The sequence below is a fragment of the Gobio gobio genome, assembly GCF_949357685.1.
Source record: "Gobio gobio genome assembly, chromosome: 13".
Lineage (NCBI taxonomy): Eukaryota > Metazoa > Chordata > Actinopteri > Cypriniformes > Gobionidae > Gobio > Gobio gobio.
The window spans coordinates 12,979,310-13,003,185 of record NC_137106.1 but is presented as its reverse complement, the minus strand read 5'-3'; the positions used below and the strand labels follow the sequence as shown (position 1 = coordinate 13,003,185).

General features: G+C 39.3%; 1 protein-coding gene across 1 annotated transcript; it reads right to left on the bottom strand.

The window, feature by feature from the left end:
- Window positions 1-1,845: 1,845 nt before the first annotated feature.
- Window positions 1,846-12,326, bottom strand: sparcl2 (SPARC-like 2; the record flags this gene model as incomplete). The annotated part of the gene is made up of 8 exons (XM_079833944.1): window positions 1,846-1,933; window positions 2,046-2,140; window positions 2,559-2,671; window positions 8,517-8,620; window positions 8,708-8,826; window positions 10,103-10,214; window positions 10,365-10,437; window positions 12,300-12,326. The coding sequence occupies 8 exons, from the start codon at window positions 12,324-12,326 to the stop codon at window positions 1,875-1,877; spliced, it is 702 nt and encodes a 233-aa protein (XP_079690070.1). The 3' UTR covers window positions 1,846-1,874.
- Between the last annotated feature and the right edge of the window lie 11,550 nt (window positions 12,327-23,876).

The window sequence follows — 23,876 nt, the reverse complement described above, 5'->3', positions numbered from 1 at the left end:
ACAAAGACACAAGAAAAACAGCACACATTAAAGACAGCATAACCCCAAAATGTCACAACACAGAATGATCACGCAACACGATGACATATATCAAACCGCACCATAAAGCAATACAATGCAGAAGAGGCTGCCAGATGAGATGATTCTTGACTGCACTACAGCTACAGGAAACCAAACCCACTTTGAAAGCTACAAATGTAATGAGATCTGATTATTGTGATGCACTTCCTGGGGTCGAATATACATGGAAAACTCGATCTACTTGTTTTCAAATGTTGAGAATCAATTTTTCACACTTGGCAGAAACGATTGGAAGCGTTTAGTGTTTGGAAAAGTGGAAGACATCAGCGATGTACTGGAAGGGGAAGTTACTTTGTGGTGGGATGCCATTTAGTTACTCTCCTCTTTTTCTCTTTCCATCTAGCAGTCTCTTCCCACCCTTTATCACACCCTTGTGCAACTCTTTCTCTCTCTCTCACACCCCTCCCCCCGCCGTCTCTCTCTTTCTGATCCATTTTTCATGCTTCAATCTATTTTCTCTCCTCCATTTGCAATGGTTTACTGTAACTTGTCCCCCTCCCTGTCCCATTCTGTGAGTGCATTACGATATTCTCTCTCTCTTTTGGTGTCCTTCCACTTTCTCCGTCTCACTCTGCCATATTATCTATTCCTCTCATCCCTGCTCACGTAGTCTTTTATCTCTCTCATGGGCCATCCATCTCTCCCTCCATCTCTCTCCTATTAAACACCACCCCTCAATTAATCTGCTCTCTATCCCTCTGTTTAAGGTTATAGCCCAATCTCTCTCTCTCTCTCTTTCCCTCTCTTGCTGTCCCTCTCTGCAGTAATTGCTTGTGTGATCCATGATACATGCACGCTGTCCCTCAAAAAGCAGTTTTTGTTGACTAGAATGCAGCAGTGAGTCACAACACACAGAAAAAATACATGCACAAAGCAACACAAAAGTACAAGGAATGTTTAGACTTTTATTATGTTCCATTTTTTTCTTTAAAACTTTAAATATAGCAAGGGTGAAGCAACTATTACAACCCATAACCCATAAATATGTTTTGCAAGCATGTACTATATATATATATATATATATATATATATATATATATATATATATATATATATATATATATATATATATATATATATATATATATATATATATATATATATATATATATATACACACCAATCAGGCATAACATTATGACAGGTGAAGTGAATAAAACTGATTATCTCTTCATCACGGCACCTGTTAGTGATGGGATATATTAGGCAGCAAGTGAATATTTTGTCCTCAAAGTTGATGCGTTAGAAGCAGGAAAAATGGGCAAGCGTAAGGATTTGAGCGAGTTTGACAAGGGCCAAATTGTGATGGCTAGACGACTGGGTCAGAGCATCTCCAAAACTGCAGCTCTTGTGGGGTGTTCCCGGTCTGCAGTGGTCAGTATCTATCAAAAGGGCTCCAAGGAGGGAACAGTGGTCAGGGTTGTTTTGGCAGCAAAAGGTGGTCACAATGTTATGCCTGATCAGTGTATATATATATATATATACTTGCAAAAAATATGTTATAATGGTTAATATTATTATTAATAATAATACATTTTATCATAAATGAATGTTATGTCATCTAATTAATTAATATTCATTAGTCAAGCTGATAGGTTTATAATGTTTCACCATTTTTCATATTGTTCCTACGTCCCTCCATTTAACATAAATGAGTACATTTGAATAATACTGTATAAAGGATTTATAATAATTCTTATAGAAAAAAACATCAAACAATTACAGATTTTGATAATCAGTAACGGACTGGATCAGGATTCTGTTCCATCAGTATGATTCAACAGAAAAAACATCTAAATGTAAAGGTTGTTGTCTGGGACAGGACACAGCTTTGGTGAGCCCATCTTCACGGCTGCGGTTGAAAGAGGAAGAACAGACACATTGATGTGTGTGTGTGTGTGTAAGTGTTTGCACATGCTTACACATGAAAATCTCATATTCAGATGAAACTAATATAGACTTACACATGAAATCCTGAAACCAGCGTTCTGACCGATTAACCAGACAGGATGTCCACTCCCTCAGGGTCACCTTCTTATTCTTGTTCTTGTCACATGACCTGCACACACACACATACTGTATTGTTGAATTCTACAAGTGGACTCTCTTTGCCGCTATCTCTCTCGTTTTTGATTTCTCCATCCCTCTACGTCTCTCTCTGCAGCTATCAGCCGTAAAGGACACCACTCACATTAGAACAGTAGGAAGGCAATAAGCATTCACAGCTCTGAATGAGAGAGAGAGACAGATCAAGTGGATGAGTGAGACAAGAGAGAGATTGAAAGAGGATGAGAGCGAGGGGTGGGTGACATCCTAAAGGCATGTGTACTATAATTTAGAAGGATGCTGGGGAGGGTTTGCCGTAATAGTATGCAAATACAGAGAAGGTCAGACAGGAGAAAACACCACAAAATCACAGTGGCGAGGTGATTGTGTGTGTCTATAGGCACTGGTGTCATTTTCTTTGTGTGTGTTACTGGAAGAATCTTTGAGCGCAGTGCTCCAGTGGCATCCGCTTATAGTGAAGCTTTCTCAGATCTCTCCTGCTTAACTTCCCGTCCCTGTTACGATCCAACAGAACAAACCTCGTCTGAAAGAGAAAGGGAGAAAAGAAGAAACCATGTGAGACAAAAGAGAAAAAGATCAGGACTTGATGCTTTTATCACAAATGAGCTGAAAAGAAGATCCCCTATTCTATAGGCTGAGATTTTTTTATCGGTGCTCGATTTGGTGCCTTATTAAAAATGATTGAAAATCGCATTGAGTTTAATTTATTCTCAATTAAATAAAGTATTTTAAAGTATATCTCATCATATTACTGAAGCTAAATAATCAGTTAGCCTTCAATTAGCAAGCTTAGAACAAAGCTCATTGGTTCTTGAGGAAGCTCAAATGTGCTGCATAACACGAGAATGAACCTCATTGGTTCTTGCTGAAGCTCAAACGTGCTGCGTAACACGAGAATGAACCTCATTGGTTCTTGCAGAAGCTCAAACGTGCTGCGTAACACGAGAATGAACCTCATTGGTTCTTGCAGAAGCTCAAACGTGCTGCGTAACACGAGAATGAACCTCATTGGTTCTTGCAGAAGCTCAAACGTGCTGCGTAACACGAGAATGAACCTCATTGGTTCTTGCAGAAGCTCAAACGTGCTGCGTAACACGAGAATGAATCTCATTGGTTCTTGCAGAAGCTCAAACGTGCTGCGTAACACGAGAATGAACCTCATTGGTTCTTGCAGAAGCTCAAATCTGCTGCCTAACACGAGAATTAACCTCATTGGTTCTTGCTGAAGCTCAAACGTGCTGCGTAACACGAGAATGAACCTCATTGGTTCTTGCAGAAGCTCAAACCTGCTGCGTAACACGAGAATGAACCTCATTGGTTCTTGCAGAAGCTCAAACGTGATGCGTAACACGAGAATGAACCTCATTGGTTCTTGCTGAAGCTCAAACGTGCTACGTAACACGAGAATGAACCTCATTGGTTCTTGCTGAAGCTCAAACGTGATGTGCAACACGAGAATGAACCTCATTGGTTTGTGTGGAAGCTCAAACATGATGCGTAACACGAGAATTAACCTCATTGGTTCTTGCTGAAGCTCAAACGTGATGTGCAACACGAGAATGAACCTCATTGGTTCTTGCCGAAGCTCAAACGTGATGTGCAACACGAGAATGAACCTCATTGGTTCTTGCTGAAGCTCAAACGTGCTGCGTAACACGAGAATGAACCTCATTGGTTCTTGCTGAAGCTCAAACGTGCTGCGTAACACGAGAATGAACCTCATTGGTTCTTGCAGAAGCTCAAACGTGCTGCGTAACACGAGAATGAACCTCATTGGTTCTTGCTGAAGCTCAAACGTGATGCGTAACACGAGAATTAACCTCATTGGTTCTTGCTGAAGCTCAAACGTGATGTGCAACACGAGAATGAACCTCATTGGTTCTTGCTGAAGCTCAAACGTGCTGCGTAACACGAGAATGAACCTCATTGGTTCTTGCAGAAGCTCAAACGTGACGCGTAACACGAGAATTAACCTCATTGGTTCTTGCTGAAGCTCAAACGTGATGTGCAACACGAGAATGAACCTCATTGGTTCTTGCTGAAGCTCAAACGTGCTGCGTAACACAAGAATGAACCTCATTGGTTCTTGCTGAAGCTCAAACGTGATGCGTAACACGAGAATGAACCTCATTGGTTCTTGCTGAAGCTCAAACGTGCTGCGTAACACGAGAATGAACCTCATTGGTTCTTGCTGAAGCTCAAACGTGATGTGCAACACGAGAATGAACCTCATTGGTTCTTGCTGAAGCTCAAACGTGATGTGCAACACGAGAATGAACCTCATTGGTTCTTGCAGAAGCTCAAACGTGCTGCGTAACACGAGAATGAACCTCATTGGTTCTTGCTGAAGCTCAAACGTGCTGCGTAACACGAGAATAAACCTCATTGGTTCTTGCTGAAGCTCAAACGTGATGCGTAACACGAGAATGAACCTCATTGGTTCTTGCTGAAGCTCAAACGTGATGTGCAACACGAGAATGAACCTCATTGGTTCTTGCTGAAGCTCAAACCTGCTGCGTAACACGAGAATGAACCTCATTGGTTCTTGCTGAAGCTCAAACCTGCTGTGTAACACGAGAATGAACCTCATTGGTTCTTGCTGAAGCTCAAACGTGATGTGCAACACGAGAATGAACCTCATTGGTTTGTGTGGAAGCTCAAACGTGATGCGCAACACGAGAATGAACCTCATTGGTTCTTGCTGAAGCTCAAACGTGCTGCGTAACACAAGAATGAACCTCATTGGTTCTTGCCGAAGCTCAAACGTGATGCGCAACACAAGAATAAACCTCATTGGTTCTCGCATGTCAAGCGAACACACTTGAGCTTCCACTTATCATAATTGATGTGTGAGTTGATGAATGTTTATGTGAATAAAAGTCTAAATTCAATCTGTTCATTATATAAATTGATTGTGTCTCTTCAGAAAATTTGGACTAAACCGCTCAATTCAAATGGATTAGTTTTACAATCTCTTTATGAACTTTTTGAAGCGTCAAGGTGTCAGTTGCGTAGCTGTCACTCGAGGGACAGAAAGCTCTCAGATTACCTCAAACAGATTCCGGAAATCTTACGGGTTTGGAATATTTAAAAGTTCTACACACACTTGCGGCCTTCACGCCCACGTGAACACTTGGGCCAAATACAGGAAATACATAATGTAATAGACAAGTGGTCAAGTGCAAAGACCGCAAGTGTGGGTATTTGGACAGGCCTTTCATTTATTTTTCGATAATCTGTTACACTGGGATCAACGTCACAATATTAAAGGGGTCATAGAATGGTACATGCACTTTTACAAGTTGATTATACGGAAATGTGTGTTGGCAGTGCCTGTACACAACCATCCTATAATGATAAAAATACATCCAGTGTTTTTTTTTAATATCCTTATATATTTTCCCCTGTCTCAAATCGAGCCGTCTGATCGTGTGACGTTACACGGTGGACGCCCCCCCTACGATTGTTGATTGACAGCAGCGTTTCAACACAGACCCGCCCTGAGCGAGCGGTCATCAGTCCGCCATTGTTGATACTCTGGAGCAGAATGGCGTCTAAGCGATTGTGGTGTTGTGTTTTATTAACCTTTATATTAATCTTTGCAAATCGCTTGCACGCTTCACGATGAATGAGGCTAAAGTTTACAGGGTAAGTTACATTACAGCATGCTTTCTGTGTATGACGTTCTCAATATAATTCATAATCCCACGTTTATAATGAACAACGCGTTATGTTTGTTATTACAAACTGTGTACTCGGGTGATAAAGTTAACGTGGTAACACTACACTAAGCTTACTTTTGTACATGGTTTATAACGGTGTCTGTTACTGATTAAGAAGTAACGTTAATGTAAAAAAAAAATCTTATAACATAACATCAATCTGTCAATGAACTAACGTATACATCAGTAAACACATAGCAACTACGCTACTCTGCCAGTACAAAGATAGATCAAAATGACATGACGTTAACCAACCATTCAGACACGTCGAACGTCAGAAACTGTTCGAACTTCGATGGGTTCGTCATCTGTTCCTGGTCCGACTCCGGTTCAAAATGATAAGGTTGCTTAGATGTGTCCTCAGAGACTCCCGTTGCCATTATTTCTCGAAAATATACCCTCAAATGTTGTCAAGGCAACACTCCACGTGTGTTGTGGTGTTGTGTCGGGTCGAACCGAACGCCCCTCAGAGCAGAGGGGGCGGGGTGAGCAAAGCTCATTATCATTTAAAGTCACATACACTGAAATGACTTGCTGAAAACTGAGTTGGTTTTGACCAGATAAAATGAGTGTTTTCTTACAATACTAATGAGAATTTTTAATTAAAGTATATTACAAACTTTTCATTTAGACACTAAAGAATCATATTAACTTGTACAAAAATGTCATTCTATGACCCCTTTAAAGAAAAAATCTGTATCTATTTATATTTCATTGCGACTTTAATGGTTGTTTACTAAACATATAGCATTTGATGTTTTACATTTGAGGGGGTTTAAAATCCCATTGTGTGTTGCTGTTAGCTTTAGCACGATAAGACTCTCTCTTTCCACTGCTTAGGGAAACTTTGAATTGATCTAGATTATAAAAACTGTCGTATTGAGTTTCTTAACAAAAGCCCTGTCAGAAAGCTTTCGGTAAGAACTCAATACAACCGTTTTTATGTTTTATAGGGTTCCCATTGAATCATTTAAAGATCAATGAGCAAATACCAATGAGCAAATTATCATTACTGTCTTTTTGTTGGAGTTCTTTCTATCCCAATATCAGTTTTCGTGCTTTATGTTATATCTGGAGACCTGCATCTACATGAACCAAGAGTTATTTTGGACTCTTGACACTTTTCAGACATAGGCTACACACAACATTTACCACAATAGTGCATATTTTGTAGTATTTGAGTAGTGCGTGTGTGATGAAGCTTTATGAAAAGCAAGCAACATAGGGCAGGGTTGCCAACTTTTAAGATCAGGTTGGAGTGAGATTTCCCTGACGGTATACTACGGTATATCGATTTCGATTTCAGTATCGATTCATAGCCTACTGTACATATAAGGAAATAAGGATATGTACATTATTAACATTTTAAAATTTCGCATTTAAAGAAATCTAGTGTTTCATCATATCTAAATATTTATTAAAATGCAAAATGCAAAACTGCAATACTTTTTTGAGCAACTAGATTAGATACATGTATATTGATTAAAGAACCATAAAGGCACCAGTGTGTAATGGCATTACAAATGGAAATTATTATTTTTCGAGCCACAAAATGACTCTAATTTGCCTCTTTGAATAATAATTCTCTAATTTAATCTTATTACTATACTAATTGTAATATAAATAGTACAAATATTAGAAGAAAAATATTTTAAGTGGTCATTAATTGACAATAATAATTGCACAAATAGTATTTAGTACCAAAAGATCTCCTCAAAATATTCAATAAATATTATTGAACTAAAATATAGAACATTTATTTAATTGAAAAATAGTTAAGGTGTATGGTCACATTTGACCATCAATGAGTATGAGTGTGACCAATTAGTATGGAATACCTGAGGGCTAAATACAATAAAAAACATTAACATTAATGTTAACATTGTTGCATCTCCATTACTCTCCATTATAAAACGATCCTGTATGGTTGATGTAATAATCAATGCACACTATGCTGTACTGTTTACCAAAACTTGCTGCAAACACCTGTTAAGTGGAGCTGTGGTGTATCAAGCCATTAAAATGTATTGACACAGCGCTAGAAGTATTGAGCGCTCCGTGAAGCACGTGACTGCGCGCGCCACCGGGAGACGAGAGAGCATGCCGCAACTCCGTTTTTCAACGCCTCTGGCTTTAACTGTTATGCCATATTAGCGCCAAAACGCTATTTATTGTTTGAATTTCGCATTAAAACTAAAAAATGTAAAAGCTTAGACATTGTTTAATATCAAAATCAGGTTTGGCAATTTGGCGTGAGATTCAGTTGGGCAGCGTGAGAGCGTGAGACAGAGCCTGAAAGCGTGAGTGTCACGCCAAATGCGTGAGAGTTGGCAACCCTGCGGTGACCATATTTTGATTACCGAAAACCAGGACACTCGGCCAGGCAATGAGATACTCAAATGATACTCGACGTTTACTTAAAGATTCCTTATTAATTTCAATACATTTAAAGTATGCCCCCTTTGAATGGATAAAACCATTTTATATTAGGGCCAGGACAGGACATGTCCTGGGAAAACAGGACGTTTTGGTCACCCTACCCAGATAGCAACATGTATGCAGTGTGTATCATCTGTGGCATGTGTGTAACTTAACCTGTGCGAGCTGGGTTCGCTGTGTGTGTGTGAGGCATCTTTGCGAGGGTGCCGGTGGTGTGTATCTCTCTCCCATTCTGCTGAGGAGTAAGAACCAGTCCAGCAGACGGTACGGGAACTGACCGAACTCTTCCTGAGAACACTCTTCCCCGCTCACTGACAGAGAAACCACAACACACAATTCACGAATGTGCATTTAAGGAAACTGAAATGAAAGCTGTTTTGAACCGTGTGCCTTTCTACCCAGACAAGCTCCACTATGTGCCTTGCCAATGCGCCGTTTTTTGCGGCAGGCCTCCTTGTGAAGCAAACACTCGTTGCTGTACGTCTTCCCCAAAACGCTGCACACTGGTGCCCCCTGCCTGTAGAAAACAACACACACACACACACACACACACACACACACACACACACACACACACACACACACACACACACACACACACACACACACACACACACACACACACACACACACACACACACACACACACACACACACACACACACACACACACACACACACACACACACACACACACACACACACACACACACACACACACACACACACACACACACACACACACACACACACACACACACACACACACACACACACACATGTAGTGTTTTCATCTTTTATGGGGACTTTCCATAGGCGTAATGGTTTTTATACCGTACATACCGTATATTCTATCCCCCTACACTGCCCCTGCCCCTAAACCTAACCCTCACAGGAGACATTCTGCAATTTTACATTTTCAAAAAACATCACTTAGTCTGATTTATAAGATGTTTTCCTCATGGGGACCTAAAAATGTCCCCACAAGGATGAGGATTTCGGATATTGCTATCTTTGTGGGGACATTTTGTCCCCATAACGTGATGATTACCAGTCCACACATACACACACACACACACACACACACACACACACACACACACACACACACACACACACACACACACACACACACACACACACACACACACACACACACACACACACACACACACACACACACACACACACACACACACACACACACACACACACACACACACACACACACACACACACACACACACACACACACACACAAGCGGACAGCAGGTAACAATGCTAAACGCAAATAATGAAATATGAATAGTGTATAAAGAGCTTATTTTGTAAATGGAATGAGAAAATGCTCTTCATCTTTTGTTGTGTTCATCACAGATTCACGTCACTTCAAACTGCAGTATTTTGGATATAGATTATCTGTCACTTAAAATAGATGAAGCAGCCAAAGGTCAATTGTTGTGTCTGTCTTTATGTTGTTTTCTACATTAATTTGGAGATTAACTGTGAAATTATTACATTATAAAATATATTAAAACTCAAGTGTTTTTAATCGTGATTCATTGGCATGTGGCCTTTATCTGCATTAAAGACTAAGTGCACAGAGCGAATATGCCAGTAGTTAAATGTCTGGGCTGCTGGTTTGATTCCAAGGAGTCTGTGAGCCGCAAGGAGAGTCTTACGGCATTGTTCTGTTCTTAATCATGACCTCTGGCTCACTGTGAGTAGCTTGGCATTGAAATCAGCTCAGGTGTCTTCGAAAATTGTTATTAATTTGACGGTGTATGTCTTACTGTAGGCAGGTCTTTGGACAGACACATTTAGGGGCCAGAACTCCCCCCTCCTTTACAACTTGGCACCAGGAACCAACAGGACTGTGACATTTCAACAACTGACACAGTGATTCTGAAGAGGAAGAAAGAAAGAAAGAAACGGGATAAGATGAGGACAGAAAGAGATAGAGTTTAGTAAAAAGAGGAAGCACATTTTTATACTGAATAAATAATGTACAAAACCACTCATAAAACAAAGAGTGTCATTGAATATCTGTCTCACCTGGATCCACTCTGCCCAAATATGGCCTCAACTTTTCTTCAGCCTGCCTCTGCTTACGCTGGGCTCTTCCACCCTTATACACCCAAACACACACAGATAAGGTCATTCACATGGGACGCGTTCTTCTATTCGTCTGTGATATTGTTACATTTCTTGTGTATGTGAAAATGAAAGGACATTTTGGATATACAAACTATTCTAAAATTTTGAAGTCTCTTATGCTCACCACTGCATGTGTTTGATCAAAAATACAGTAAAACAGTGATATTGTGAAAGCTATTTTAAATAGCTGTTTTCTGTTTGACTATATTTTAAAATGTAATTTATTCCTGTGATGGCAAAGCTGAATTTTCAGCATCATTACTCCAGTCTTCAGTGTCACATGATCCTTCCGAAATCATACTAATGTGCTGATTTGCTGCCCAAGAAACATTTATTATTAATATCAGTTGTGCTGCAGATTTTTTTGGAAACCGCGATAGTTAAAGTGAATAAAGTGTTTGCATTTGCAAGAGATGTGTGACGTTTTGCATCAGATGAGCATGTTTTTTGTTATAGAGTTTTGAGAATTGGAGCCATAGTTTTCAGAAATTGTGTGCAAGCAATTATAAAATACTGTAATGAATTATAACCCATAATGACAATAATCCTCAGAGGGGTCCTGGACCACCCAATCATGGTCTTGTCCTCAACCTCTTATTTTTTTATATGCTATCTATTACATTCACTGCCTTTGTAGTAAACAACAATAGGCTGTAATTTATTGTTCATTGTCTTAAGTGCTTTTCTTGAACTTTGAGTTTCAAATACATGAGAGAATTACTGAGCATGTTTAGGACTTGATGGATGCGTGTCATATTGCAGCAGCATGTGTGCAGAAATACTCTTTAAAGAGAGAGAGAGAGAGATGTGGAGAAGAATGAGAGAGAAAGATTGGAACGCGCACATTTACAGCAGTCTGTTAACCATTACAGCACAGTAAGTGTGAAAGTTTTTAGATTTTCTGCACTCTTTTGTTCAACTCTGTACATTTATCCCTTTCATGCTTAACTCTTCAACCTTAAACTCTTTCAAAATGACCTCTTTTGTACTGATATCCTATAATAAACTTTATATAAACTTTCAGAATAAAACAAATACCTAAAAAATTATACCTTTTGTTTGCTTGTTCCAGACAGGCTGTGGATTATTTTTCATAGAAGATTTTACACTATGGTGACGACAATTGACTGTGTGTGATCGAATCGTGCTGTTGGTCTGAATATATTCATAATAATGAATTCTTGCTTGTGTGATATTGCAGAGCAAACGCAGGACTATAGTGTCACTTAAAATTAAAAGAAAGGAATAAATTATTAATTTGACAATTCAAACATAAAGAAGTGACTTTTTAATTTGACTAATTTGACAACTGCTAGTTTAATTCATGTTTTAAAATGTTGTTAAATATCATGGTAAAATAAATGACTAAATTTACTAAGGAAATATCATGGACATGGATTAAATATTTAATTAATGTTATAAAATCACTGTAAAAAATATGGTTGGTTTAACTTAAAAAAATAAGTAACCTGGTTGCCTTAAAATTTTGACTTCATTGAAATTAAAAATTTGAGTTAATACAATGAAGGAAATTGGTTTAATAAATAGAAACTCAAAATATTATTGTATCTGAACCACATAAATAAAAAAAATGTTGTGATAAATCATGAAAATGGCACAATTTGGCATGTTTCACTGCATTATTACAAATAAAACACAATTACACAATATGCTTACAAAATCTTTTAATAACATTTGAATAAAGGGTGATGTCGATTCTCAAATGTTCATTGTATTAACTCAAATTTTGAATTTCAATGAACTCAACATTTTAAGCCAATCAGGTAACTTACTTTTTAAATATATTTTTTTTACAGTGTATAAACCACTCACCATGACGACACCAAGATGAAAGGCCATTGTCAAGAACAACAGATGACTCAGCAGGTGCATGGCTCACAGATGGACGTGTACGGATCTGAAACATGTGTTCAACATGGGACTTTCAAAGTTCAAGATCTCAAAATCTCACCCAGAATGCACTCAGATGTATAAAGTTCGTTTCTCCAAACTAAAACTTCTCAGAATGAGTACAGTTGAAGGAGGATTGTGTTTAAAAATTAATCATTCTCTCCCAAAGATTTGAATCTTCTTGATGACATCCTGAGAGACACACTTGATTTCATCAAGAAAACACAGAACTAATGAACACCGCACACAAGGCATACAGTAAAAAAAAACAACGTCCATGTGTAAAGATCTACGCTATCCTATCAACCAGGTGTGTACAAAAACATACAAAAGCGAGATCATACTTATAAATGTCGAGAGAGCAGTCCTCAAAGCATTACTCCTGATCAAAGCTGAATCCGCTCTTCTCTCTAAATAACTCACAGTATTGTGTATAAGCCCCGGAGTGCTCATTAGAAGTGTGTGTGTAGAATGCAGTGGCCCCATCACTGGGAAGTCATTACTGTACGTTACGGCTCAGAGCAGATAGAGTTACGCTAACAGAGCAGTCATACTGACAGAATCGCCCTTTCATTCCTTTGCTATTTCTTTTAATTGGTGTAGAAATTCTTACCAGAGTCTCTCCTCTCTTATGATCTCTCTGTGCCTTTTTTAATCTCTTTGCCTCCTATCTTCTCTCCTCTCTCCATATTCCCTCTCACATTATCAAACAGACACATACCTTTCTTTTCCCTCTGCCCCTCCTTCAGACCCCCCCCCCCCATCTTCTCTTTTCATTTGATAATCTATTGCTACAGTCTCATCTTACCTGGCCCTCCACTCCTCCATTTCCTCTCCTGCTTTTTCTGGCTTCACCTGAGAAGTCCTTAATTAGCAATCCATTTACAGCATGGGTGCACACACACACACACACACACACACACACACACACACACACACACACACACACACACACACACACACACACACACACACACACACACACACACACACACACACACACACACACACACACACACACACTCCCACTCACCTCCACTTACACATGGACTGTGAAAAACATCTAAAGACACTGTGCAAACCTGAACTCTCTCTTTTCTCTCCTCCTACTCTGTACAGCGTTCTTCCATCTGTTTTTTTTTTTTGGCCTGTAATTTTTTTTTTGTCTGGGGAGTAATGCCAAGCTCAATGAGAACCAGAACTCTACTCTCTCTTTATCTCTCTCTCTTTATCTCTCTCTCTCTCTCTCTCTCTCTCTCTCTCTCACACACACACACACACACACACACACACACACACACACACACACACACACACACACACACACACACACACACACACACACACACACACACACACACACACACACACACACACACACACACACACACACACACACACACACACACACACACACACAAACAGATGATATTGAGGGCACTGGGCCGAATGGCATGATTCTAAAACTATGCTTCGAAATTCCAAAACAATGTTGTTGTGTTTTTTAAAATGGTTGTGTGTCATAATCTCATAATCCACAAATCTTCACATTAAAACAAACTAAAGAGTCACAGAAAACTACATGATTGTGGGGTTTTTTTTGTGAGTAAAGCTTTCGCAGGTGCTGATATGTCTATTTCAAAGACTTTTGATTATGATCACTGGCAAATACATAAATAATGTCCTCTGAGGTGTCCTACAGCCTTAAGTATCTGACCTGTGCCCTTTCAACTCAACATGAATCACTTCGACAGGACAGTTTGTTTTCCATTCACCACTTTTGCTTTTGTTTTTGTCAAATTTGTGGGAGGTCTCCATGTTATTCATTTAGTATAAACAGGAAACAAGCGCTCACATTATGCAAACACACACACACACACACACACACGCCTGGTTTACTATCTTTGTGGGGACTCTCCATAGATTCTCCATAGGTTTTTAATAATTTAATAAGTGTAAATTCTCTCCCCTTACACTAACCCTAAACCTACCTATCACACAAAACTGTCTGCATTTTCTGCAACAAAAAAAAAAAAACGAATTCTGTATGATTTATTAACTTGTTTTTGCATGGGGACCTCCATTTAGGTCCCCACGGTGACACAGTACCCACGAGTCAGTGTGCATTCAGGTTGAAGTCCCCAATAGGATAGAAAAACATGAACACACACACATGCGCGCACACACAGTGTGCAGTGGTGGGTCCCTCAGCAAAGAAGCACTGCAAGATTAGAGCACAAGCAGTTGTTTTATAGTGCCATCTGGTGTTCATTGTATAAAGTGTTAGTAGAATTGTCACATTTATTTATACACCGATCAGGCTTAACATTATGACAGGTGAAGTGAATACAATGTAAATTTTGTCCTCAAAGTTGATGTGTTAGAAGCAGGAAAAATGGGCAAGCGTAAGGATTTGAGCGAGTTTGACAAGGGCCAAATTGTGATGGCTAGACGACTGGGTCAGAGCATCTCCAAAACTGCAGCTCTTGTGGGGTGTTCCCGGTCTGCAGTGGTCAGTATCTATCAAAAGTGCTCCAAGAAAGGAAAAGTGGTGAACCGGCGACAGGGTCATGGGCAGCCAAGGCTTACTTGGGGAGCGAAGGCTGGCCCGTGTGGTCCGATCAAACAGACGAGCTACTGTAGCACAGATTGCTCAAGAGGTTAATACTGGTTCTGATGAAGGTGTCAGAATATACAGTGCATCGCAGTTTGTTGCGTATGGGGTTACACTGGACCACGGAGCAATGGAAGAATGTGGCCCGGTCTGATGAATCACGTTTTCCTTTACATCTAATGGTTGGCCGGTTGCGTGTAAGCTGCTTACCTGGGGAACACATGGCACCAGGATGCACTATGGGAAGAAGGCAAGCCGGTGGAGGCAGTGTGATGCTTTGGGCAATGTTCTGCTGGGGGAAAAAAATTATACGTTTTTATTAATCATAAGTTATTTGATTACATACTTCTACATTCCTTATAGGAATCTATAAAAGTAGGTATTTCCTTAAGAAACCTTTGTGAAAATAAAATTTTGCCACAAGGATAAGAAAGTTAACAATAAATTCGAACGATTTGTTTTGGTTTTCAAAAAGTCAAATAACATCCTGAATGTGTAAATTACAGTTCATATTAACTTTAGAAAAACAACAGGAGCTCAAATCATTCCGTTACCATGATGAATTCATGACAACTTCATAATATACACTCACCTAAAGGATTATTAGGAACACCTGTTCAATTTCTCATTAATGCAATTATCTAATAAACCAATCACATGGCAGTTGCTTCAATGCATTTAGGGGTGTGGTCCTGGTCAAGACAATCTCCTGAACTCCAAACTGAATGTCAGAATGGGAAAGAAAGGTGATTTAAGCAATTTTGAGCGTGGCATGGTTGTTGGTGCCAGACGGGCCGTCTGAGTATTTCACAATCTGCTCAGTTACTGGGATTTTCACGCACAACCATTTCTAGGGTTTACAAAGAATGGTGTGAAAAGGGAAAAACATCCAGTATGCGGCAGTCCTGTGGGCGAAAATGCCTTGTTGCTGCTAGAGGTCAGAGGAGAATGGGCCGACTGATTCAAGCTGATAGAAGAGCAACTTTGACTGAAATAACCACTCGTTACAACCGAGGTATGCAGCAAAGCATTTATGAAGCCACAACACGCACAACCTTGAGGCGGATGGGCTACAACAGCAGAAGACCCCACCGGGTAGCACTCATCTCCACTACAAATAGGAAAAAGAGGCTACAATTTGCACAAGCTCACCAAAATTGGACAGTTGAAGACTGGAAAAATGTTGCCTGGTCTGATGAGTCTCAATTTCTGTTGAGACATTCAGATGGTAGAGTCAGAATTTGGCGTAAACAGAATGAGAACATGGATCCATCATGCCTTGTTACCACTGTGGAGGCTGCTGGTGGTGGTGTAATGGTTTCTTGAACATGACAATGAGTTCACTGTACTAAAATGGCCCCCACAGTCACCAGATCTGAACCCAATAGAGCATCTTTGGGATGTGGTGGAACGGGAGCTTCGTGCCCTGGATGTGCATCCCACAAATCTCCATCAACTGCAAGATGCTATCCTATCAATATGGGCCAACATTTCTAAAGAATGCTTTCAGCACCTTGTTAAATCAATGCCACGTAGAATTAAGGCAGTTCTGAAGGCGAAAGGGGGTCAAACACAGTATTAGTATGGTGTTCCTAATAATCCTTTAGGTGAGTGTATGTTACTTTTATCAAAGTTTTCCGTTTAGAATTGAACATTTAGTTAAATCATTATCATTGGTACAAGAATGTTTGTGAATGACGGTTTGCTTTGAGAGCCATTCCACCGAATGGGTGACATTTGCTTGTTGTAACTCTTAAAAATTAAACTTTATTATTATATTTACTTTTATTATTATTTTTTCAACATTGCATCTAATACTACACATATTTAACTCTTCAAAATGTGTATTGGTCAATCTCAGGTAACTTTATTTAGTTCTTTACAAGGTTTCTAAGCAGAAGATGGATGTATGCTTTTTCTCAGTCCTGTTACCAAAACTCCTGTGCCATTTAAAAAGCATGTTTAAAACCATGTCAATAAATTCCTTTGTTTTCCCTTCAAGATAGTAAATATTTTTCAGAAATTGTTGGTTATATGTTCAAATAATTAATATTTGTAATAAAAAAAAACACTCTATATGAAGACATGGTGCATTTTAATAAAAAACACAAATATTTGTTTTTTCATTTTAAAGAAGACTGAAGCCACAAGTTTCTTATTTTTTTTTAAATATTTTAAAATAATTTGTTTTTATTAAACAATTGTGTAAATGATGGACCAAACAAAACAGATGAAAACAGTGCTTTAACTTTTTATTTGATTTTAGAAAAAAAAGGTAGATTTTTGTAACAGGAATGAACACTTGGTAACAGGAATGAAGACCTGTGTAACAGGAATGAGTGTCCATACGTGTGTGTGTGTGTGTGTGTGTGAGAGAGAGAGAGAGAGAGAGAGTGTACATAGCCGTGTGTGCTAAATGTCTAAACATTTTTCGTAATTTCAACTGTAAAACTCATAAATCAGGTGAATATTATATCAACTAATATTCACAATTTTAAATCAACAAAACAGAGGACTCTACGCACTCCTGTTACTTTTACTCAGTCCTGTTATTTTTCATTTGAGTAACAGGACTGAAAGTAACAGGATTTTTAAGCAAAAAATGAGCAAATATTGCCACTTGGCTAAGTAGCTAATAGCATGAGGACACTGAGAAAATTATAGTGACTTACCTAAAGTTAATATTTTTAAAATAAACAAATAACCTCAAAGAAATAATTTAGGTAACAGGACAGCATGCGTTGAGATATGACCTTCTTAGTCAAAGTTACAATTTCATCAAATATGCAGAAATAGAAATGACTTTTGGTCTTCCCATGGCCTACATAAGATCCAGATGATGCAACATCCTCGTCTAGTGGCATATTCCAAGTTTTTAGAGGGGGCAATGTGTGAGGATAACAGGACTGAGTGAAAACCTGGGGACACGACTAAAATGTGTATTTTATATAACATATTATGGATTTTTTATTAAAAATATATTTTTTAAGTGGTATATGGAGTCACACAAGAATGCAAAAAAAGTACGATTTCTGAACGATTTTAATGATTATATTTCATGATAAAGTTTAGATTTAGATACCGGGGACATGTAACAAATACAATTTTTTTTAGTGTTCTCGGTAGTTAATACTGTTTTACATTTTATATTTTACATTTGCAGTTAGATTAATGTTCAGGACACTTTGCTTAATTATAAAATGTATTTTAGAGAGAATTTCCATGCAAATTTATACAAAAAAATGACTGAAATGTTACCCATGAAATAACGCAAGTTTATTATGAACATCGATCTCCCTGTTTGACATATTTTGTGATCGCTTTTGAAAGAAACGTTTTAAAATACATACAAGTTTATAAAGATACACATTTGTGCCCAAACAATAGCAGTTGTCGTTTGCATGTTTCTGCTGACAAAAACATACATTCAACAAATATCCATGGCAACCGTAGAACCCCCCGGCACTGCTTGTGACGTCACAGTCGCTCATTAAGAAGGCCGTGGAACCGCTCAGGTTGTGCTTTAGCTCCGATGGTTTCTGGTTGTTCAATCTGTCTGACAAGTATTTCTGTGGTGAGAAATTGTGCTATATCTCTCGATCCGTCTTATATCTCTTGCTTTTTAGTATTTCATTCGTTCTGTGCTATTCAAGTTCAGTTTTGTGACAATATTAGAGAGACATCTGGAGCAATGGGCCAGTGCAAATCTCACAGTTACGTAGTAGAGCAAGATATTGCTGCACGTACATCACCAAAACCCGTCCCAGAGAGAGTAGAAAAGAAGGAGAAAGGGAGGTTCCGATGGCCTTGGAAATCCAAGAAAACTTCCAATGAAGCCCAACAGAGTCAGTGCAGTAATGACAGCAGCCAACAGCCCGAGAGAAGCTCTGAACAGAACAGCAACACCGAAGCCCAACAGAGTCAAAATGACAGCAGGAGTAGTTCAGTGTCCAGCTGGCGCACCTGCACGTCTTCCCTCACTAGTGTGCAGGAGGCTGACATTCCCGGGCAAGAGCAAGACAGCATCAGTAACGTAACTTCTCCGACTGCGCCATCTGTGACTGCGAATAACAACAGCTCACCTTCGACATCGGACAAGACTTTTTGGAAGAACGAGGAAGAAATTATCAAATTAAATTTAATGGGAAGGACAGGTCAGTTTACTTTCACAAGCCCTAACACGACTCAAAAAACGTGCAAAAAGTTTTAGGGTGTACTCACACTAGGCGAGCTGAACCGTGCCCGGGCGCGTTGGTTTGACCCCCAAAGTCTGGTTCGGTTGAATAGTTTAGCCGGCCCTGGCTCGCTTGGAAAAGGTGGCCGGAGCACGGAACAGCTGTGCGCGCTACTGTCATCATAACGACAGCAAACACTATTACTACTTGGATACACTTTTCAATGAATTCAAGTATATTTAGGTTTATAAAGGGCCTTGTTCTCACCTTATTGATGACAACGAATTGTAGTTAGCTAGTAAAAGCGTGCTCCGGCCCGGTACTTTAGTGCAAGTGTGAGTGCAGCAGGCCAGCGGGGGAGGGGGACAATCGCGCTCGTGCACGGTACAAGGAAACCGTGCCTAATGTGAGCACTTCTAATCTGGACATTGTGTTTCATTGTGTGAGGCAGCATAAATAATGTGTCCATTCTAAAGCAATCTTTAAACAGCATTTTTGATGGTTTATACTGTACATTTTCTATGTACCTCTTTTTTATTATCAGAGGACATCTTTCAGCATTATAAAATTCTGAAAATGCTGGGTCAAGGAGGAAGTGGAAGTGTCTATGAAGCAATCCGTTTGTCCGATTCACGAAAGGTATTTTATAATACTCTCTTGGAATTTATATTCATTAACAATTACGTCGAGGTTCATGACTGGAATCATATGACTTCTGCCCAGATAATTCTTTCATTGTAACCCATTAAAACTAATATTTTTTTCCCTTCCCTTAACAGGTGGCAATCAAATACGTGAGGAAGTTAGAATCTAGGGGACAGGTCCATATTGTAAGTATAGGCTGCTCCTCTCTTCGTTTTATTTCTCTCAGAATATACGGTCACATTAGTAATACGATATTTAACCCTCTGTGGTACTTTGGGTCAAAAATGACCCAAAGCGTTTTATAATTTTTTTTTTAAATCGTAGCTTCATCGGAATTGTCCGAAACTTGGTGACTTTACTGGTACTTGGTCGATGAACACCCCAAAAAAACAGGATTGGGGACAGGATTTGAAAAGTCTAAGTGGTCGTAAAAAAATAGTCAAACTCAGGACATTCGGGTCAAAAATGACCCCCATAGGAAATGAATGGGAAATTGGCAAAAATATGAAAATACAGAGTTTTTTTGTGCATACAATCTACAAATCAGCCAGGATGCAAAAATGACTCAACAGTGAAGGGGTGAATCTCTAAAACATCAAGAGTGCAAAACAGACAAAAAAACTCACACACACACACTTATACACACAAAAACACACGCACACCTCAAATGACCATTTAATATATTATAAAATATTTTCAAAGACTATGTTTTTTGTTTGTTTGGTTGGTTTAAATGGTAATTTGAAGTGCCAGTTTTACTTTATAATACAGTCAAACCTGAACATTGTATTAGAAAGAGAACCAATGGAAAGCATTTTGTTACCCATTGTTTTATTTTATTCATTGATTTTATTTCACATATTTTCACATTTCTCTGTTACAGTTTCACCAGTCTCTTATTTCCCTATGTGTGTTTGTGTGTGTGAGTGTGTCTATTTTGCAACCTTGATGGCTTACAGTCTCATGCTTTCATTGCTGTGCACTTTATTTCTTACATTGATGAATAATTGCTTTTATTTCACACATTTCCCAAAATTAGCTTTTGGAATGACACGCGTTCATTTGTGTGTGCATGTGTTTTTGTGTGTATAAGTGTGTGTGTGTGTGTGTGTGAGTTTTTTTGTCTGTTTTGCACTCTTGATGTTTTAGAGATTCACTCCTTCACTGTTGAGTCCTTTTTTTCTGCATCCTGGCTGATTTGTAGATTGTACGCACAAAATAACTCTATTTTCATATTTTTGCCAATTTCCCATTCATTTCCTTAGGTCCTTAGTGTGACGATTTTTTTTTATGACCACTTAGACTTTTCAAATCCTGTCCCCAATTTTTTTGTGTGTTCATATACCAAGTACCAATAAAGGCACCAAGTTTCAGACCATTCCGATGAAGCTACAATTTTTTTTAAAAATAATTATAAAACGCAAGGTCAACTATAGTGGTAACAATTTGCTATTGCGTGATAAAAATGCTCAATGTGTCCACCGGATGGCTCGGATCTCGTTAAAAAAATTGCTTTCATGAGGCCTAGGCTTGACTCTAAAATAAAATACAGCTTTAATAATTAAAACAAAAAAAATTATATATATATATAGAATACATTTTCTATTATATTCAATGGGAAAAATGGGTCATAATTATTGCATAAATATGAATTATAAATCATAAAATTATCTCAAAACACCAAAAAAGAAAAGAAAAAATATTATTGAACAAAAATATATTTATTTGATTTTACTAAAAAATTTTTTTTATCTTAATCCCACCCTCCGGGTCATTTTTGACCTGAAAGTCCTGAGTGTGACCCATAAATGAAGTACCCCAGAGGGTTAAACAAAATGTTGCAGACAAAAAAGGTTAATTGTATAACTTTCGTATAACTATCATCTCTCCTCTAGGGTCTATTTTCGCTTCCAGTAGAGGTCGCTTTGATGGTTCGTCTGAACAGAGGCCCCAGCGTTCCCCAAATAATAAAGCTGCTGGACTGGCACAAGACACCGCATGATTACATACTGATCTTAGAGCGGCCCATGCCATGTGAAGATTTGTGGACGTTTTTAGGGAAGCATGGCGGCAGACTTGAGGAATCGACAGCAAGAGTTGTGATGCGACAGGTTGTGACTGCGGCAAGAATATGCTGTGAAAGGGGCGTCTTACACAGCGACATCAAACTGGAAAACCTGCTCATCAACCCAGACACCTTGCAGGTCAAATTAATCGACTTCGGCTGTGGTAGACGCTTGAAGAAGTCTGCTTATTCGGCCTACAGTGGTACGTATTACACAAATATATGGTGACAAGTTATAATAAGCATAATTTAACAGCAGCAGATCACCTGTTGCATATAATGAATAAATAGACAAAAATCTGCGGAAATACAAATTCATTGCAATTAACAAAATCTTGTTCTTTCTTCCAGGCACAAGAACATATGCTCCCCCTGAGTGGATCGATCATAAAAGGTACCATGGCGAGCCTGCGACAGTGTATGCTTTAGGTGTACTGCTGTTTGCGATACTGTCTGGGCATTACCCTCACAAAGAGACGCTCCCTGAGATGTTAGCCAGGCCCTGGTACACAGAAGACATTTCCAAAGGTGCGAGCATTTGGGCAGATCAGAAACTTTTATTACTGCGTAAAATAATATGATCAGTTACACAAAGTATAAAACTTACAATAATAACCAGACATCTCTCCCTTCTTTTTTCACAGAATGCAGAGATCTGATTTCTTCATGCTTAGAAAATGATCCAGCAAAACGGATTGTTTTGGAAAAGATCCTCCTCCATGACTGGTTCCAAAGATTGATCCTATAACCAACAAATGTACAAAAATAAGATACAGGTGAAGTATAAGGTACCGTCATGAGGCCTTGCTTTGTTCCCGTGGCTCTTGGCCTGGCCCTGCTTGCCACATACCCCACATGCCCTCGCAGGACAGGGACGGGGGCCGTCATGGTGGCCGCAGAGGACAGACGAGAGAAGAGAAAAGGAGACGGAAGGATGAGGAGAGACCGAGACGAGAGAGGAACAAAAAAATCTTGGTCATCCGGTCGTCCGCCAGCTGGGTGAACTCCTCCGAGATGCCTGGCGGTGGTGCTGGATACCCCTCTGTGGATGCCCCTTTGACTCCTCCGTCGCTTGGTGGATGGCGGCGGCTCCTCCGGCTTTGGGCAGCAAAGTCGGTCTCTTTCCCCCCAGCTAGATACTCCAGCCCACCGCCTCGAGCGTCCATGACCTCAAATGCTGTGGGCGGGGCTAAGTTCGGCTGGCATCCAGGCTAATGTTAAATCATTACTGATAACAAAAATGAGAAGCAAAATTATATATATATATATGAAATAGAATCATTTTGTGATGTGGAACATTAGCCTAGAAATCTAGACGCACCCTAGCGGCAGCAAATGTTCGTCTTGCAACTCTCCGTTGAAAAACCAACCTCTAGTCAGGCAAATCACATTGTGTATACCGTTTATACGTGAGTCGGTGGGCAGGCTTAACATAATGACGGCAGAGTTGCGGTGGTTCAGTGTGAATTCCCTGCTAACAAAGAATGGCGCTGAAGTCATTCTTAAAAAAGGAAGATGTGTTTGGGGTTTTGCTGTCCCGATACAGCAAAAGTTGAATCTATCAACTAGCTCCGCTGGTGGGAAAACGCATGGGACTCAGCCACAACCTGCTTGTGATTGTACTCTCACCAGGGGCGTTTCTAGGATTTTTATTTTAGGGGGCTCAGCCCCCAGTGAGGGTGTGAAAAAAATGAATTATTACACTTTAGTTTAGGGTCCAATTCTCACTATTAACTAGTAGCTTATTAGTATGCATATTAGGATATTGGCTGTTTATTATTACTTATAAAGCAAATATTAACGCCATATTCTGCATGATCATATTGTACATCCCTTAATCATACAATGTAGGCAGGTTTATAATTACTGAGATCCCAAATGTGAGGTAGTTAGAGGGGTTCGGGGGCATGCTCCCCTGAGAAAATGTTGATTTCCATGATCTACATATGTGCATTTTAAGATGTTCTGAACGCCAAAAAATTTGATAGCAATAGCTTAAA